At 41.1% G+C, this 20945-nt stretch overlaps 1 protein-coding gene across 3 annotated transcripts in view; it reads left to right on the forward strand.

The window, feature by feature from the left end:
• AFF1 (ALF transcription elongation factor 1) overlaps positions 1-20945 on the forward strand; it is a 231117-nt gene that overhangs the window by 116129 nt on the left and 94043 nt on the right. The window contains exon 1 of one of the 3 annotated variants that reach the window (XM_089670572.1): positions 1517-1750. The exons of the other annotated variants lie outside the window; for them this stretch is intronic. Within the exon in view, the coding sequence (XP_089526698.1) occupies positions 1739-1750 (12 nt within the window). The 5' untranslated portion in view covers positions 1517-1738. Of the gene's footprint in view, positions 1-1516; positions 1751-20945 lie in introns of those variants that run through there. 3 annotated transcript variants of the gene reach the window in all.

Raw genomic sequence — 20945 nt, forward strand, 5'->3', positions numbered from 1 at the left:
ATAATTAAAGTCTCGTGATGAAAAATAAAGTCCAGTGATGAAATAACTTCATGTGGAGAAAAACTTTAACGTATAGAAAACCTTGTGCAGTGCCCACCGTGCACCCCCACTCAGGTGTGCACTCACCAGATATTGCCTTTGTTAGAGCATACTCAAGAGGATATCCACTAATTTGACCAGGAGGTTCCTCCAAGAACAACCCACTTAATGATTGATTGCCAGGATAATTCAAAACTCCATTCCACCATATAATGAAAAGAGAAGAACAAAGACTCCCCTCCAATAGTATACTGCCAAAGATAGATTTATTTACTCCAAGTAATGCACTTACAGACATTTACACCCACCAACATCTGATTTTATCCAACAAAAAGGGATGGATGGGAATCCAATTCCCCGGTTGGATGAAAACGGACAGGTGGTCTGTTTTCATCTGACTGCCCATTGAGGAGAGCGAGCAGCTCTGTGTCTGCTCTGCAGCAGCGGAGCGGTCACAGAGCTGTCATTCGCTTGCTCAGCGGGGATCAGCCGAGCAAGCGGATGCGGTAAATGGGTCTGCTTCTTGTGAAAGGACCCTAAGTGTATTTAAACATCTGTTGTGTTGCAAAGCAGCACTTCCACATTTCTTGCCTAGGCCTAAGTCTTAAAACTTGCCCAAGGAGGTGGGGGGCGGAACAAGTGTACAGAGGACTGAATTCTTCTTTAACTCAGCCTGCAGGCTGAACAAACAAAAAAAATTAACAGATTTCCCCATCCATGCCAAACAGCGTGGTAAATGAATCACCCACTGAGGCTTTCGCTTTTTTTTTAAATAAGGAAACTTATCCTGGTGTGTTAGCTTTTTCTATTGAGCCTTTTGAAGTTGCTGGTTTTGTGTGTTCATATATGAAATAAAATTAATTTATCAAATTATAATTTGCAAAAAACAAACAGAATTTTAAGGCAAATTACACCTGAATACCTTGTGAGTCTATAGTCTATGTAGAGCGCTGCAGATATAGGATATGATAAAATATATACACATAAATGTATTTGTAGTATTTTGCACACCTGTCTTAGTCATTCTGTCATCTAGAAATGATTTTGTACTATATATTTCTGTGAATTTGTAACCAATATACAGTTTACAGAAGTTATAATGTATCCTGTAGTGTTTGTTGGCTACACCCCTTACCTGTATGTTTTTCACTGTTACATTGTTGGGCTGATGGCTCGGAGCTAGCAGGTGTTTGCTTACTACACTGCGAGGTTACTAAGGAGGTCCCCTGAGTACTGTAGCTTTCATCACCTCCTGCCCCTCCCAGACTGTAAGATAACTCTCTCAATAAAATTCAAAGAAGCTAGCTTTCAAACTGACCTTGAGGCCATTTCAGAATAGGGGTGTGCTTACGTGCTTGATCGCTGCTCACCATGACTTCTTCACGCTAGTCAACGAACTGCCAGAGGGACAGATGTTGCCAATTTCAAATATACAGAGGGGAAGGCAAATATTGCTAAGCAACCATTTACTTGAGAGAGCATTTTTAGGAGCGCAGCCAAGGGAGTTATGCCTGGGAGCTCAGCGAGCCTTCTCATGGCCCTGCCTGTGCGAGGGAAGAGATTAAAAGTTCTTTCCTGTGAAAGCTACCGTGGAGCTGCCAGGAGAAAGCAGGCTAACCTGTTGACACTGATTAGGACTGACAAGTGAGCTGGTGTGGAGACAGACAAAGCTTGTGGCCATGTAGGAGGGAAGTAAGACATGTTCACAGAGGTAAGGTCTCTTTCACGATGGGTGATCAGCTGTCAGCTGTGACAACAAGGTACACACTAAAAGTACTCCATATCAGCAGGTTTTTTTTTTTTTTTTTTTAAGTCACTGAAAACATGGGGGAGGGGGGGGGACATTTTGCTTTGTTGTCAGATATATGCTTAATTTTCTAGAAATAAGTTGCAGTATACAGATTAATCTGTTTTTATAAAGAATACCTACTTGTGACACTTCCTTTTGCATTTAGTCTATCAGCAAATTTACAGATGCATGGGCTGGTTACATTGAGAGCGAGAATTACAAAAAAAAAAGTTTTTACCTGAAGACAGTGTGACTTGCATGGACCTTAGCCTGTGTTTTGCTTTAGTATTTGTGTTTACATTGGGTGTATGGTATGCTGGATTCAGTTGGTTTTGTCCAAGTTAACTAAATAGATTAAGAGCTGTGGCTATGAGAATACATATTTATATCTTGTATATGACCTATCTGCATTTTGTAAGGCAAACCCACAGAGAGTTGTACGTGTCACTCCCAGAATAAACCCTAGGGTAGCACGGAGAGCAATTAACTACAGCATGTTACAGAATGTCTTTCCCTTGCTATGCTGCTTTCTGTGTGGTTAGTTTAGTCACCTGTCTTCATGTTGGCTTCCACTTTGCTGTGAATGAGATGGCCGTGTTACAGTAAATGCTGCAAGGCTGGTGTAAACCTCAGAGTTATATTTAATCTTCATGACGTTAATTAGAGTAAACTATATCCTATTCATTGTCTATCAATATAATCACATCGTTTCATGAAATTGCTTGTTTTTCTTTTGGGCATTATGGCTAACCAGAATACTTCTGTTTCATGAATAAAAAAAAGCAATGTATCGTGTGCTTTAAAGTGACATTAAACAATATTCTTATTCTCCTAAAACAATCCATATACACACAATACCTGATGGCCCTGTAATATATTTTTTTCTTTAAATTGTTTTAGGCTGTCACACTAGCTTTGTTAGCAGGCATTAAGGCGTTTGGGAAGCGTTTTTAACACTCCTCAAACACCTATGAAAATTCTACACATGGCACCACACAGTGCTGTTCACACTGAAGCATTAGTGTCGCGGCAAGATTCACACCTCATGTTGAGTCAGGAGGAGTTGAAGTCTCCCATTTAAGTCCATGGTGAGGCTGCTCAAATGCCTGGCAGGCGTTTGCGGGGCGGTTGCGAGGTGTTTGCAGAGCTTAATACCATTAAACTTCATTATAGGTGTTTGTGGTGCAGTTGTAACGCTTGGCAAACGCCTATCAAATGTCTCAAAAAGGCTCATAGGGCATTTGAGGAGCGTTAAAACCGCTTCGCAAACGCCTGTCAAATGCTATAGGGGTGTTGGCAAGAGTTAGAAATTAGTCAAGTGTGAATGAGCCCTTACTGTGTTGTCTGCCTCATTCTCTGTGAGCTCCAGTGCATTTTAGTTGTGGTCAGGTGCACTGCTGTATGCACACTACAGATCCTATAGTCTGTACCAGGTGCCAGCAAGAGGGAGGCTACATTCCTACATACAGTGGGACCATGGAGAACAAATGTAGCCACTTTCTCTAAAAGAAAGTGGGATCGTAGCAGCAAAACAAGGAATTTGGAGGATGCTTAGATCAGTAGAAACTTTTTTGAGCTAAAGCTGAACTAAACCCATTAATTTAATTGTTTAAAAAAAAAAGAAGAGTTAAATTCCAGGCATGCCGGGAATGCTGTCACATTTGCTTTATGCTGTCAACCAAACTGTCAAACATCAAATGCCTGGTGTCATAACTGATCACATGTGCAGCACCATGGCAGTTATGAATCAAAAAGAGGCTAAGATGGTGGCTTCCTTGAGTGAAAAGGATAGTTTAGTGCCACTTTAAGAATTCATAAAAAAATTTTTTCAAAGAAACTTTAATGTTACTTTAATTCTTAGCAGCCAGTTAGTGCTCATCCTTCTTCTGTGTATTCATTCTACTAAATCCAGTATGGGGCGAGATCTTCAAATAAGATTTCCTAAAAAAGTATTCAGCAAACTCTTGAAAGTCCAGAGTTCTGCCACACTCCTATAAACTAGAACTTTATTAGTAACCACCACATGAAAATGCAGAAGTGTAAATATCTAGAGCAGGATTTATGAGTGAAAAGTCACCAAGAAATGCCACAATTTGGTGTTAGGACATGGAGCAATGTTTTAACTTGTAGCATATTGGTTTTGTAATGTATTTATTAGAAACTTTGATTTCAGGTTAGTTCACACCACATACATTCCGGTGCACTTTCTTTTGCATCAAAAATGCATAGAAAGTAGGTTATGTCGTTTTCAATAGCATAGTTCACACTAGTGCTTGCAGGTCCTGTGCATTCTGGTTTCAGAATAAAAAAAAAAGTAGAACATGCTGCATTTTTCCTGCACTGAACTGTACTGGAACGCAGTAAACGCACCTACATGCATCAAAAATGCACCGGACCTCAGTACAGAAAAAGCTTCCCTCCATTTGAAAGAAAAAAAAAAAAAAAAAAGCAAGTAAACACCACCATCTTTGATACACTTGTAATGAGTCAAACACAGATTTGTTTCCATGGGAAGGATACCAGTTTCTTCCCAAGTGGTATGCTCTTCTGGGAGTAAAATCGTCTTCTAAATAAAGGAAGACGTGTAAATTGTTTCATGCTGGCAGCCACAATGATATCTTGTGGATATGGTTATATGCCTCCCATAAATGTGTCAATCTTAGCATCTTAATATACTAATAAGATCTAGAAATTGTTAATTTTTTATCGCTCTATTTAAAGTATATGTGAACCCCCACCTGGTAAAACAACCCATTCATTTTAAATCAGAAATGGAAGACTATCTAGATAGATATATAAACATTTTTTAAATTAAATGATCACATAATCCCTATTCTCACTGCGCAAGAGGCATAGGGGTGCAGAGGGAGCAGTACACTGTTCTTTCCAGTGAATGACTGTGCATATGGGGCATGTTGTCACAAGTCTTGCCCATTGAAGGAAAAGCAGGCAGAAAAGTGATCACACTGGAATGGATGTGCTCTCATGTCTAGTGTGGTCAGTTTGAATGGTACACTGTGCAGTGCAGCTGGAGTTGGTCACAGCTTACAAAACAGGCTGCAGTTGACTGTTAGCGGTGCTGGAGGATCTTCTGTGAAACCCTTGACATAATGGGCATTTAACCCTTGCAGTGGGTGAGGGGGGCAGCTTAAGCAGTAGGTTCAGTTTAATGCCCCTCCTCCAGCAGCATACACTTGCATTTTCTTTGCTCCCCTGTCTTTGCATTTAGTGACTAGATGTTTTCAATAAAGTCCTGCATTACTCAGAGACTATACAGGACTACAGTACTCTCTCCCCATCCCCATGTGATAGTAATGAGTCAGTTCCCAAGTACCAGCAATGTCATGTGAGAGGAAAAAAGTCACATGCCCTTTCATACCTGGAAGGACCAGGTATTCTCTTCTTTTGTGGCAGTCAAACAGAGCTGCACGGAACCATGGTGCTTATGTGCAGTAGGAGAATTAAAGCAGGCCTGTTGCTTTGCCTTGCATTCAGAAAGCACGTTTTCAGACTGTTTATCCCCTAAAATCCAGCTCCCCTATATACCAATATACCATTAATGTACCTCAGTTGTAGAAAAAACTAAAAGCTTTCTTTTGATTTTGAGAACAAGGCCTTACCTTAGCCCTTGCTGTATTTCTTAGAAAGCTTCATCGCTTATAGGTATGTAGATTTAGGACAAAGAAACCAGTAGGACACTGGAAGGAGTTTACCAGCAGAGCTCATTAGCACACACTTCCTGCACCGACCTAATTAAAGCACACAGCTTCACCCATCAACTATTTTTTCACAGCTTCCCCAGCATCCCTTCAGACACGCTCAGGCCGCATGCAGCCCACGGGACACCCCTGATGTAGTGCAAGGTCCTGCCTGATTTGGATACAGATTGGATTGGATAGATGGTGTGTCCTCCTATTATATAAATTTAATAAATCTAAAGGAGATTGTACAGAGTGTACAATCAGATTGTATAGTGTATGGCCACATTTAAACCCCTAAAATTACGAAGTGGTACTTTCAGTGTCATTAACAGCACACCAAACACAAAAGCAAACACACATTTTGCCACAGCAAAACACGCAGTAAAAAAAATGTGCACCTCACACCACACCAAAATGCCCAATATGCTACTTTGCCATGTGTAGTGAAGCCCATTGAAATCAACGGGCTGCCCTATGTGTGTCAATGGAAAATGAGCCACAAAACATGCACTCCCTCTACTCTCCATGTGAATGGGGTTTGAAAGTGAAATTGGTTTGTTTACACAAGAACAATGAGGCTCCATTAACATCTGTGTGTTTCCGAACCCATGGAAATCTGAAAAGCAATTTTCAAGTCTTGCCACAGATTCTGAATTGGATTTAGCTCTGAACTTTGACTGGGCTATTCTAACAAATGAATATGCTTTCATCTAAACCATCCCATTGTAGCTCTGGCTGTATGTTTAGGGTTGTTGTCCTGCTGGAAGGTGAACTTCCACCCCAGTCAAGTCTTTTGCAGACTCTTAACAGGTTTTCTTCTAAGATTGAGTCAATATTTGGCTCCATCCATCTTCATATCAACTCTGACCAGCTTCCCTGTCCCTGCTAAAGAAAAGCATCCCCACAACATGATGCTGCCACCACCATGTTTCACAGTTGGGATGATGTGTTCAGGGTGATGTGCAGTGTTAGTTTTCCACCACACATGCATTTTGCTTTTAGGCCAAAAAGTTCAACTTTGGTCTAATCTGACCAGAGCACCTTCTTCCACATATTTTCTGTGTCCCCCACATGGCTTCTCGCAAACTGCAAACGAGACTTCTTAAGGCTTTCTTCTTTTTACAATTCCATAAAGGCCAGATTTATGGAGTGCACAACTAATAGTTGTCCTGTATACAGATTCTCCCACCTGAGCTGTGGATCTCTGCAGCTCCTCCAGAGTTACCCTGGGCCTCTTGGCTGCTTCTCTGATTAATGCTCTCCTTGCCCCGCCTGTCAGTTTAGGTGGACAGCCATGTCTTGGTAGGTTTGCAACTGTGCCATACTCTTTCCATTTTCAGGTAATGGATTGAACAGTGCACCGTGAGATGTTCAAAGCTTATTTTTTATAACCTAACCCTGTTGTAAACTTCTCCACAACTTTATCCCTGACCTGTCTGGTGTGTTCCTTGGCTTTCATAATGCTGTTTGCTCACTAACAAATCTGTGAGGGCTTTATAGAACAGCTGTATTCATGCTGAGATTAAATTACACACAGGTTGACTCTATTTACTAATTAAGTGACTTCTGAAGGAAATTGGTTCCACTAGAATTTAGTTAGGGGTATCAGAGTACAGGGGGCTGAATACAAAGGCACGCCACACTTTTCAGATGTTTATTTGTAAAAAATGTTGAAAACCATTTATCATTTTCCTTCAACTTAACAATTATGTGCCACTTTGTGTTGGTCTATCCTTTTAATGCAGTGCATCATTAATATGTATTGAGCCATTGTGGCATTCACTAGGTTAAGTCAGCAACACATTTAGATGAATTTCACAGATCATAATGATTCTTTTTTTTTGTGACGCATACGTGGAATGGGTCAGGATTTTTTACTTGTGGCATCTTTGTTCAACTGGGCAAAATATCTGACAGTGTATGGTTAGCTTTGCTAAACATGGAACCTGGAAAAGGCTGGATCCCAATGGCATTTTAGTCTTCCAGTTTAGCAAAGCAAAATGTGCTGCAAAGTCCTCGGTTTATGACTCTTCTAACAGAAGAGAAAGTTCAGATCAGAAAGTATTTGCCTTTTGGAAGTAAAAGGTGTACTTTCCTTTCTGTGGTCAGTGAGATTCAGCCAAATTTAGGATTTAAGAAGGAACATTTTAGCATCTTAGGCAGCTAACCCATTCCTAACACCTATGCCTTTTACTGGCACGTGCTAAGGATTGGTTCATTTCTCTCTTAGTTTCAACAAAAAAAAGTCCATATAGAAAACATTAATATTTACTATTCAAATTAAAGTAAGCAACTGATTAATATCTCAGTGGTTTGTACTGTTGCCTTGTGCTGATGTCTCAAGGTTGTTATTAACCAAAATGTTTCTGCTTCTTTTCTTTCATTGATCTATTCTGCCATTCTTTCAACAAATATCCTGAAACCCCCCAAAAAAAACATGACTGCACAAACCACACCTTAAATATGACTGTACTTCAATCTTATGGTATTTATAGGTATTTGATTATTGGTGCTCAATGCAGCCATTTTTGGTTCGATTGAGAAATTAACTTATACCTATGGGCACTTTCCAACATCTTCAGGTACCCCTGCCCAACTGTTCTTGACTGGTTTGTCTTTCGTCTCAAATAAGCTAGTATCCCTACATGTGTACTCAGATGACTTAGTTTCTGGATTTACTTGGGACATGATACAAATTTATGCAAGTATAGTATTGGCCAATGCTGCAAAGGTGTAGTTAACACTTTTCTCATAGAAAACAAACCAATTAACATTTCAGCAGTCAAAAGGCAACCATTTTTTTTGCAGGTGCTTAAAAATGCAGGTGGCAACTCCTTGGTTTGGGCGTAGCAGCAGGCACTCCCAGCCAACAATTTTTTGGGGTAGCTGGTCATTGTCCAGGTTGAATTTTTTCAGGTAATCGTTATTTTTTTCCTGTGGGAAAGCAAAGGACCCGCAGTTTGTAAACTGCCATTTCTGTGCTAAGCTGATGTTTAGTGCTGGTGTTTTGTAGTTCTTTTTACAGTCTGATCAGGCCTGCAAAGCTCTCCGCCATCAAACCTCTATGGTTAATTTAAAGCCCAGCTGAAGCCCTATTAATACAGTTGTGTCCAAAATTATTCAACCCCCACTGAAATTGAGTGTTTTGGCCAGTTTGACATTGCTTTTGATCATTCAGTCATCTTGCTTACATTTACATTAAAGAGGCACTTGTAGGTCAGACAAATATAACATAACAGTTATAATGAAATAACCACAAATGTCTTTTCTGTGCTCACAGCATTATCAGTTTTATTCAACCCCCAAGTGACATTCAATCTTAGTACTTAGTACAGCATCCTTTTACAGTTATAACAGCTTTTAAACGTGAAGCATAGCTTGACACAAGTGTCTTGCAGCGATCTACGGGTATCTTCGCCCATTCTTCATGGGCAAAGGCCTCCAGTTCAGTCACATTCTTAGGCTTGCGCACTGCAACTGCTTTCTTTAAGTCCCACCAGAGGTTCTCAATCGGATTTAAGTCTGGTGACTGCGATGGCCACTCCAAAATGTTCCAGCCTTTCCTCTGCAACCATGCTCTAGTGGACTTGGAGGTATGCTTGGGATCATTGTCCTGTTGAAAGGTCCAACGTCTCCCAAGCCTCAGGTGTGTGACGGACTGCATCACGTTTCCATCCAATATCTCCTGGTACTGAAGAGAATTCATGGTACCTTGCACACGCTGAAGCTTCCCTGTACCTGCAGAAGCAAAACAGCCCCAAAGCATGATTGACCCTCCACCATGCTTCACAGTAGGCAAGGTGTTCTTTTCATCATAGGCCTTGTTCTTCCTCCTCCAAACATAGCGTTGATCCATGGGCCCAAACAGTTCTAATTTTGTTTCATCAGTCCACAGAACACTATCCCACAACTTTTGTGGTTTGTCCACATGGCTTTTGGCATACTGCAGTCGACTCTTCTTATTCTTTGGAGACAGCAAGGGGGTACGCCTGGGAGTTCTGGCACGGAGGCCTTCATTACGCAGTGTGCGTCTTATTGTCTGGGCTGAAACTTCTGTACCCACATCTGACAAATCTTTTCTCAGTTCCTCAGCAGTCACACGGGGACTTCTCTCCACTCTACGCTTCAGGTAGCGCACAGCAGTCGAAGTCAGCATCTTCTTTCTGCCACGACCAGGTAGCGTTTCAACAGTGCCCTTTGCCTTGAATTTGCGAATGATGCTTCCTAAGGTGTCTCTTGGTATGTTTAACATCTTTGCAATCTTCTTATAGCCATTGCCCTTCCTGTGAAGAGAAATCACCTCTTCTCTTGTCTTCCTGGACCATTCTCTTGCCTTCACCATGTTTGTAACCACACCAGTAAATGTCTAGAAGGAGCTGAGTATCACAGTCATTTTAAAGCTGCCTAATTGGTGCTTATTATGCTTGATTGCTGCTCGGTGACATCCACAGGTGTTTTCAATACCTGATGGAAAGCACCTGTATGAACCTCTGTTCTTCAGAGTGGTAGTCTTTAAGGGGTTGAATAATTGTGGCAATGAAGAAACCACATAAGAACCATTTACTACTGTATTACATAAACAATTGATGTCATTTTAGTTGCATTTGGGTAGTTACAACGTCCTTGTAGGATTTGATTCTGAATACAATTCCAAATGTACACTATAGTCCCTAAACCCCTTTACAGCATTGGGGGTTGAATAATTTTGGACACAACTGTATATATGCAATCAGATAAACCCTATACAAACTTAATTTTTATAGTCGTATCTTTACTTACCTTTTATAGCAGTGGTACTTCTTCCAGTGTCCACATTATTGGCTGTCCAAAAGCTGGACTCAGTTTGGATTCAGAAGAGGATTTTCAGTGGTTACCTTCGAGGAGCGGCCAGCGCAGGCAGAGTTACAATGCTGGATTATCGCAAAAGGGTGCAGACAGAGGACTCAGACAGGAGACATGGATGAGTAAAATACTTCGTCAGAGGATTAAAAAGAAAAAAAATGGCTGAATGGATGGAAAAGGGTGGTAATTAAATCCCAGAGTTGGGCTTTAAATGGTTGGCTAGTTCCCTTTAATGCTGAGCCACCAAGTCTTGAGATTTACCCAGAAAGCAAAGTATAAATGGTACCCACTCTGATCAGGTTATAACTAACTTTTGAAGTAAATTGCACATGGGCAGGGCAGTTCACAGACAAATACAGTATTTAAAAAATGTCCAGCGCACTAGCCAACAAATTATTAGTCTAAGCTGGTTTAACATTTGTGTTAAAAACCTAGGTTTTTGTTTTATGCATTTGTAAATAAAAGTGGAGCCACTCTGCTTACCCAACCCTGCTTAACCACACAGCTTACCTGGTGACCTGATTTTTCTCAACTGTAGTTCAACAACACAGCAGGGTCATCTCCGTGTCCCCAGTCCATGACTGGGCATGGAAGGAACAGCAACAGACTACTAGTGGAGTTACAGTCAGGTCCATAAATATTGGGACATTGACAAAATTCTAACATTTTTGGCTCTATACACCACCACAATGGATTTGAAATGAAACGAACACGATGTGCTTTAACTGCAGACTGTCAGCTTTAATTTGAGGGTATTTACATCCAAATCAGGTGAACGGTGTAGGAATTACAACAGTTTGCATATGTGCCTCCCACTTGTTAAGGGACCAAAAGTAATGGGACAATTGGCTTCTCAGCTGTTCCATGGCCAAGTGTGTGTTATTCCCTCATTATCCCAATTACAATGAGCAGATTAAAGGTCCAAAGTTCATTTCAAGTGTGCTATTTGCATTTGGAATCTGTTGCTGTCAACTCTCAAGATGAGATCCAAAGAGCTGTCACTATCAGTGAAGCAAGTCATCATTAGGCTGAAAAAACAAAACAAACCCATCAGATAGATAGCAAAAACATTCGGCGTGGCCAAAACAACTGTTTGGAACATTCTTAAAAAGAAGGAACGCACCGGTGAGCTCAGCAACACCAAAAGACCCGGAAGACCACGGAAAACAACTGTGGTGGATGACCGAAGAATTCTTTCCCTGGTGAAGAAAACAACCTTCACAACAGTTGGCCAGATCAAGAACACTCTCCAGGAGGTAGGTGTATGTGTGTCAAAGTCAACAATCAAGAGAAGACTTCACCAGAGTGAATACAGAGGGTTCACCACAAGATGTAAACCATGTAAAAACAGGAAGGCCAGATTAGAGTTTGCCAAACGACATCTAAAAAAGCCCTCACAGTTCTGGAACAACATCCTATGGACAGATGAGACCAATATCAACTTGTACCAGAGTGATGGGAAGAGAAGAGTATGGAGAAGGAAAGGAACTGCTCATGATCCTAAGCATACCACCTCATCAGTGAAGCATGGTGGTGGTAGTGTCATGGCGTGGGCATGTATGGCTGCCAATGGAACTGGTTCTCTTGTATTTATTGATGATGTGACTGCTGACAAAAGCAGCAGGATGAATTCTGAAGTGTTTCGGGCAATATTATCTGCTCATATTCAGCCAAATGCTTCAGAACTCATTGGACGCCGCTTCACAGTGCAGATGGACAATGACCCAAAGCATACTGCAAAAGCAACCAAAGAGTTTTTTAAGGGAAACAAGTGGAATGTTATGCAATGGCTAAGTCAATCACCTGATCTGAATCCGATTGAGCATGCATTTCACTTGCTGAAGACAAAACTGAAGGGAAAATGCCCCAAGAACAAGCAGGAACTGAAGACAGTTGCAGTAGAGGTTTGACAGAGCATCACCAGGGATGAAACCCAGCGTCTGGTGATGTCTATGCGTTCCAGACTTCAGGCTGTAATTGACTGCAAAGGATTTGCAACCAAGTATTAAAAAGTGAAAGTTTGATTCATCATTATTATTCTGTCCCATTACTTTTGGTCCCTTAACAGGTGGGAGGCACATATGCAAACTGTTGTAATTCCTACACAGTTCACCTGATTTGGATGTAAATACCCTCAAATTAAAGCTGACAGTCTGCAGTTAAAGAACATCTTGTTTGTTTAATTTCAAATCCATTGTGGTGGTGTACAGAGCCAAAAATGTTAGAATTGTGTCGATGTCCCAATATTTATGGACCTGACTGTATCTCTCTGCTTAAGGCTCCTGTCAGCAAATGTGCAGGAAGTGCACCCGAATGCTGCTGTACAGGAGATAACAAGAGTCTGCAATAAAGTCAGATTCAGGTATTTACACTGGTTTCATTTAAAAATAAATTTTTTTTAAACATTACTATATTTCGTGTTTTATGTACACAGTGTTTAACATGTTATGTGCATCGACAGTTTGTGGTGGAATTCAAATTCAATGACCCTCATAGTGCACTAATCCAATGCACCTCCGACACATGCGTTGGAGAAAACTGCAATGCAGTTCCACACATTGTAGTGCACTGCTTTGGTAAAAAAGCTGCTTCCATTCTTTTTGTAGTCCATGCTGGTGCTTTGACATTCCATTCATTGACTAGCCAATTTGGAAAAATGATCATGCATGTTCATGGAGAGCTGTGATTATTTCCATATGTATTATTATAAATTGGTCAATCGTGAATTTTTGATGGGGTATGAAAAATATATTAGCTGTTTATTGTAGTGTAGGTTTGCTTATTTTGTAGCATTGGTTCTCTGTTCACTGAGAGAACCTTTTGCAGTTGGATCTTTCAGCTACCATATTATGTCCACTTATATGGCTGGTTAGTAGTGAGAAGTGTTAAGTCATAGGCATGAGTTGGAAGATCTGCCTATGGACACAACTTTCTCAAAAGTGTTTGTTCTATAAATAAGTCGGGATCATTTTAGCCAAACGTGCATGCTTGCTCTGAGGGGTTCATTGTGTTTCCCCTGATCCAACCGTGAATGTTTTTGTAAGAAAGATCTGTGTGGTCAGATCCTCTGGTGCATGGCCAGCATACAATGCAACTCCAGTTAGAGTAATTTTAAATTACTTGGAAAGAATAGGAAAGTATTAGTTCTTTTGTCAAACCTTTATTGCTACCTCTATCCTTACTGGACAGATTTTCGATGTTCAGCATGTAAACAGATTCCTTTTTTCGATAAGTGCAAATGACCTGCAGTTCTCGCTGTTAAAAGCCTCAGTTGACTAACTGGATAGTACAGGGTGGTCACACGATTAGCTTTATGGCAGTGAGTATTTTGTGATGGGACCCATGCTATTGGGCAGTAGTGTAGAAGTGGAAAACCCAGATACTCCTGCACTTGGGGATGGACTCAATGTCATTGGGACCACATAACGAAATTCTTGGGATGTGCACGCCTTGCTGCCCTCAAAGGACCGGGGAGTCCAAATATACTGAATAGAGAAAAACAAACAGATTGCGCACCAGCCTAGTGCATTACCTTAAAAGTATGTTTTTTGAATGTTAAAAAATAGGTATTCTACTCATAATAGTCAATAAATAAAAGGCACATCATGAAGGAACAGCTCTGTCCAATTCGCAACACACACACACACACACACACACACACCCCTGCTGATTTTGAATGTTTGCCCACTCACAAAGAAGTCTAAAAATCCATTGGTAGGTGTATTGTAACACTAAGAGACAGAATAGCAACAAAAAATTCAAAAGAAATGCATGTCTAAGCAATTATGCATTGATTTGCATGTTCATGAGGGAAATAAGTATTTGATCCCCTATCATTCGGCAGGCTTTCTGGCTACCAGGTGTCTTTCATAATGGTAAGCTGAGATTAGAAGCAGTCTCTTAAAGGGGGTGCTGCTAATCTCATTTTGTTACCTGTATAAAAGACACCTGTCCACAGGAGCAATCAAACAATCAGATTCCAAACTCTCCACCAGGGCAAAGACCAAAGAGCTGTCCAAGGATGTCAGGGACAAGATTGTACCTAGGCAAGGCTGGACTGTGTTACCAAACTATCGCCAAGCAGTTTGGTGAGAAGGTGACAACAGTTGGTGAAATCATTCGCAAATAGAAGAAACACAAAACAACTGTCAGTCTCCCTAGATCTGGTGCACCATGCAAGATCTCACCTCGTTGAGTGTCAATGATCATGAGAACAGTGAGGAATCATCCCAGAACTACACGTTAGGATCTTGTCAATGATCTCCAGGCAGTTGGGACCACAGTCACCAAGAAAACAATTGGTAGCACACTACACCGACAAGGATTGAAATCCTGCAGCGCCCGCAAGGTCCCTCTGCTCAAGAAAGCACATGTCCAGGCCCGTCTGAAGTTTGCCACTGAACATCTGAATGATGCAGAGGAGGACTGGTTGAAAGTGTGGTGGTCAGATGAGACCAAAATCGAGCTCTTTTGCATCAACTCAACTTGCCGTATTTGGAGGAGGAGGAATGCTGCCTATGACCCCAAGAACACCATCCCAACTGTCGAACATGGTGGTGGAAACATTCTGCTTTGGGGGTGTTTTTATGCTAAGGGGACAGGACATCTGCACCGCATCAGAGGGATGATGGACGAGGCAATGTACCATTGAATCTAGGGTGAGAACCTTCTCCCCTCAGCCAGGGCATTGAAAATGGGTTGTGGATGGGTGTTCCAGCATGACTATGACCCAAAACACACAGCCAAGGCAACAAAGGAGTGGCTCAAGAAGAAGCACATTAAGGTCCTGGAGTGGCCTAGCCAGTCTCCAGACCTTAATCTGATTGAAAATCTGTGGAGGAAGCTGAATGTTCGAGTTGCCAAACGTCAGCCACCAAACCTTAATGACTTGGAGAGGATCTGTTAAGAGTGGGCCAAAATCCTTCCTGAGATGTGTGCAAACCTGGTGGCCAACTACAGGAAACGTCTAAACTCTGTGATTGCCAACAAGGGATTTGCCACCAAGTACTAAGTCATGTTTTGTGAAGGGGATCAAATACTTATTTTCCTCATGAACATGTAAATCAGTGCATCATTTGTTAGACATGCATTTCCTTTGAATTTTTTGTTGCTATTCTGTCTCTCCGTGTTACAATACACCTACCATTCGATTTTTAGACTGATAATTTCTTTGTGAGTGGGCAAACATTCAAAATCAGCAGGGGATCAAATATTTATTTCCTTCGCTGTACATGCCCATGCCATCACACTGCCCCCACCATATTTTAGAGATGACTTTGTGTGCTTTTGGATCATGAGCTGTTCCAAGCCTTCGCTACACTTTTTTCTTCCCGTCATTCTGGTACAGATTAATCTTAGTTTCAATCGTCCAAAGAATGCTTTTCCAGAACTGGTCTGGCTTTTTTAGATGATTTTTGGCAAAGTCTAATCCAGCTTTTCTATTCTTCAGGCTTATGAATGGTTTGCACCTTGTGGTGAACCATTTGTATTTGCTCTTGTGAAGTCTTCTCTTGATTGTAGACTTTAGCAATGATACGCCCACCTCCTGGAGAGTGTCCTTCCCTTGTCTGGATGTTGTGAATGGGTTTTTCTTTACCATAGATAGGATCCTGCAATCATCCACCACTGTTGTCTTCCGCGGACGTCCATGACTCTTTATGTTGCTGAGCTCACCAGTGCGTTCTACTTTCCTCAGAATGTACCAAACTGTTGATTTGGCTACTCCAGAAGTACTCTGTGGGATTAAAGCATTTGTCCTATCCTCCAGTGTTTCCACTGGACAAAGGAAAGTCCTGTACTGGTGTAATGAATCTGACAACCAAGTAAAGCTGGCCATAGGCTGAATGTAATTAAAGTGATACTAAATGCTTGTTTTTTTTTGGGGGGGGTGTGTTTAAATAAACATTATACTCACTTGCTCTTTGCAGCTTTGCAGTGGTTTTGCACAGACCCAATCCTCCTCTTCTCAGGTCCCTTGCTGGTGCTTCTGGCTCCTCCTACCTGAGCAGTGCCCCCAAGCTGCTTGTTATTGGACGCTGGTGCGTGCTCACTCCCGAGCCCTGCTTTCTGCATCCATAAGACACAGCAGAACACGGTTTGGTCCCACCCCTCTCTACATCCTCACTGGCTGGGATTGACAGCAGCGGACTCCCGCTTCTGTGTCTCAGCCAATGAGGAGGGAGAGCCAGGGCTCCCGTGCACATCTCTGGACAGAGATCTGGCTCAGGTAAGTATTGGGGAAGCTGAGGGAGCTGCTGCAAACTGAAGGTTTTATACCTTCAGGCATAGAATGAATGAAGGTAAAAAAACCTACAGCCTTTAGAACCACTTTAAGTTAACAGGTTCCTGCATTCACGTCATACATCAAAGATGGGTGAATCCCCTGCTGTTGCTAATAAATTCTGATAGCCATCACTAGCAACTCTTAGAATACCCGAACAGCAGTTGCATCTGATTGGATGCAGGCTATTTTCCGCTAAACATTTTCCATCCAGCTCCTTTGATTTTTCAATTGAAGTTTCTCTGGCAGGCAGGTGGCAATAGGGCTACCAACTCTTTTGAAATTTTGCATTTCAAAATACAAAGAGCTGCCAGCTGACCAGAAATTTATACCATTTTAAAAATAAAAACATTTTAAAGTTCCCCATTGGACAAAACAAACCATGGCATACATTTTTCCTACCATGTATTTATTCTGAGATTGATTTTTTTTTTTTTACCTTTTTTTTTGTGTTTTTTTTTTTTTTCAATGGTCACCTTCTAAACAGTAGGATGTTTCCAGTAGGCCACAAAGGGTGTAATTCTGTGATCCCATTTACACTTCTATGACTTGTCATGCAACTTTGATGTCCAAAGTCACATGACAAGTCTTACCTCGTGTTTTCCAATGTTAACCATTCATGCAATTTAAAGTTGCAGCAACTTCAAAGTAGTTCATGCACTACTTCTTTTTACTACTTTCATGCAACTTGAGGGCCATAGACTTCAATGTTAACCCTCAAAAGCTGCATGAAAGTTGCACCTGAATGTTTTACATGCAACAGTTGTGCAGCGGTAGGTGCGACTTTGTACGGGTGCGACATGGATGTGACTTGTCCCATTCAAAGTTGCGCAACTTTGGAGTTGTACAAGTGTGAATGCAGCTTACGGGTGTATAGTCAAAAATGGCAGACCTTCGTAACAGAGTATTAAAGATGTGAACAAATATAAATATGCCTTTGGAAATAAAATTTAGTGATTGTCCATATTTCATTATCACAACGCTGCTGCAATTAAAAAAAAACAAAAAAAACCCTATTGAGTAATGCTATTATGGGGGGGGCCGCATGCCCTTAAGTGCATAGAACCTACCTGTTTCTGCAGCTGCCAAGAGGCAAATTTTCCAGTCCCATTGAAGTGGCATGAGTTTTCTATTCTTTTCTAAAAAGGTCAGAAGCACTGGAGCAATTTTTTTTGGCAATTGCTAGCCCTTTCCATTTATAAATTGGCAGCCACTCTTAAACATAGTAGAGCAGCCTTCTGATACAAGCAAGAAAGGAAAACAGTACACCCCCATGAAGGTCTCCTTTTTCTGCACATGGAAATGTAAACAGAACTTTGTGTGTTGTGGAGACTGCCCAAAAAAGATCATTTTGCACTTTGCCCTGAAGGCAAATCAACACAACTTTCAACAAAACAAACCAGTTTAGCACCTTTGTTTTAATACTTATCTTCTTAAAGAACCAGCAACTACAAAAAAACCTATTGAATTTATACAGTCACAATCACTTTAAAACAATTTTTCACAGCCGCTGTTTGAAACCAAAATGCATCCCTATTAAACAAGTGGGTAAAGCTTTGGTTATTTGTACTTATTTTGAAAAATATGGTATGTTTACGTAAATGTCTGCAGTAGAAATAGTTAAATGTGAATCTTGAGTAAAATACAGAATTTGGAAAACCACATCTGAGGATGACTTGTAGTAATGAGGTTTGGGTCTGCCACTGCCATGGGTTTGAGATTTGCGATCCTGGTGAATTAGTGTGCAGATTTGCCCAGGGTACTTTTTTAAAAGCACAATGTACTGCATGACTTTTCAACTATGGGCATCAGGCTTAGAAGGTCACTTAAAGGGGGCTTTTGGCAAAAGCCAGCCCCCCACTATAAAACGAGTTGGAGGGGGGGCACAGTGCAGCCAAAGTGTCAGTGAATCGTAAGCTGTTGTGGTTAAAGCATAGTTGACTGCATAGAGAGAGATTGGTGTCATTTAGGAAACTGTATATTTTGTTTGCTAGGTCTTTGAGCAACCAACTAATTCCCTGCCTTTTTTTGCTCTTACTATTGGCAGCTTTTCACTTTTTTTATTTATTAACTTTTTTTTTTTAATTTGAGGTCGGCAATCATTTTTAATGGCCATAGAAAGGTGTTTTTTTTTTTTTTTCTTTAATGCTACCAGACTTTAATTTTAAAAAGTTTGTTTCAAAGGTTATACTTTGGGGTTTTATTTTTTTTTTTAAATGATTTTATCTATATTAATTATTATTATTATTATACAGTATTTATAAAGCGCCAATAGTTCACTCAGCGCTGTACATTACAAAGGGGGACAGAACATGTGACAGAACAATACCAATACAATGCAAAACATGAGGGGATCGAGGGCCCTGCTCTTTCGAGCTTACAATCTAGAAGGGACGGGATAGTGGTACAGGAGGAGATAGCTGTGGGGGATGGAGTGGTAGGAAGAGTGGAGGAGGTCGGTCAAGTTAGCAGGGGGTAGGCTTCCCTGAAGAGATGGGTTTTCAGGGTGCGCCTAAAGGAGAGTAGGTGATAATCTGATGGGTTGGGGAAGGGAGTTCCAGAGGATGGGTGACACCCTGGAGAAGTCCTGGAGGCGGGCATGGGAGGAGGAGACCATTTTTAACCACTTCAACTCTAGAAGATTTTACCCCCTTTACGACCAGGCCATTTTTTCCTTTTTGCCACTACGCTACATTAACTGGCAATTGCGCGGTTATTTTTTCACACCATAAATAGAACTCTTTTGGTGATATTTGGTCACCACTGTGTTTTTTTTTTTTGTTGTTTTTTTTTGTTTTTTTATTATATAATGCTATATTCTGCTATAAAACATATCCAATAAAAAAATTAAACTCCAATTTCTTCATAAATTTAGGCCAAAATGTATTCTGCTACATATCTAGTTAAAAGGAAATCCCAAAAGGTGTAATTTAATTGGTTTGCGTAAAAGTTATAGAATCTACAAACTATGGGATATACACTAGAATTTTAATTTCTTTTTTTATACTAGTAATGGCGACGATCAGCAACTTATAGCTGGCAATCTGACACTAGTTGATGCTGGCTGTAGTGTACACTAACTGGCACTGACATCAATAGTAACACTAATACGGTGGTCAGTGCTAATTATATACATCGTCACTGTACTAATGACACTGGCTGGGAAGAGGTTACCATCTAGGGGCAGTCAAGGGGTTACCTGTGTACCTAACAAGCGTAATGTGTGTGATTTGTGCTGCTTTTACTAAGCAGTCTTTTTTTTTTTCTTTTCCCCCTGAATCACTTCTCTGTGCCCAGTGATCTGTGATTCAGCGAGTCGATTAGCAGGTTCCAGCCATCAACCTTTGGCTGGGACCTGCTGAACGGCTTGTGCTGCACTGTGCCGAATTGCAGCACAGCCGAGGCGGGGCCGCCCAGCCCGTACCCGGAAGCATGGATCACATACCATGTATGTGATCCAGCGCAGAACGGCCGCCCTTCCGCAGTACATCTGCATGGGGGCAGTCTTCAAGCGGTTAACTTTTAGAGTGTTTCACTCCCTAATGCTTGAGGGTAAAACAAATCTTAATGCCTGAATGCAGTTTTTCAACTCTTTGACATATTGTACAGTGTAGTTAACACACGCCAGTGTATGTATCACAATGTTATGTATCCAAATAAATGCTACCAAATTTTTCAGGATAAAAAGTTGTGATAAATGTTAATGGATATCTCCCATTAACATCTCCCACACTGGTTTTGACTGGGATCTCTGACTTGACACTGTTCTAGATCAAGCCTTGATCTAGCTATTTAAACTTTTTGTCTCCCACATGGACTTTTTTAATGTTTAAATTTTTCTGCTCCAAGTATGAGAAAAAAAACACAACACATCTTTTTCTCTGTTCAAAAGGAGAAAGAGACAGGTTCTACTGATTGATCACTGTGATGGCCAATCACAGGCATTCATAGTGATCATGGGATGGGGAGCTGGTCCTCCCATTTCCCAATCATTCGTATAAGACCAAAAGCTGCACAAACGCTGTTGTGCACGTATGCAGTGTCTTAGAAGACAGCCCACCTCCTAGATGGCGCATGTGTGTGTGTTACACCTGCACAGCTGTGCCAACCATTCACACAGATCTGTTCAAGGAAAACTACAAGTGCCATCTACAACTAGAATGCAAGTGTACAATCCAAACGCACACATTCCTGCATTAAAATTAGCTGTGTGTATAAGTGGGTGCTGCAGCGATCGTCAGCTGGAACTGAACAGAATCAGCAAGGGAGAATGTCACCAGCACACTGAGGATCA

Source organism: Staurois parvus, unplaced genomic scaffold, assembly GCF_062004578.1.
Source record: "Staurois parvus isolate SC_StPar_1 unplaced genomic scaffold, SC_StPar_1.0 ptg000091l, whole genome shotgun sequence".
Taxonomy (NCBI): domain Eukaryota; kingdom Metazoa; phylum Chordata; class Amphibia; order Anura; family Ranidae; genus Staurois; species Staurois parvus.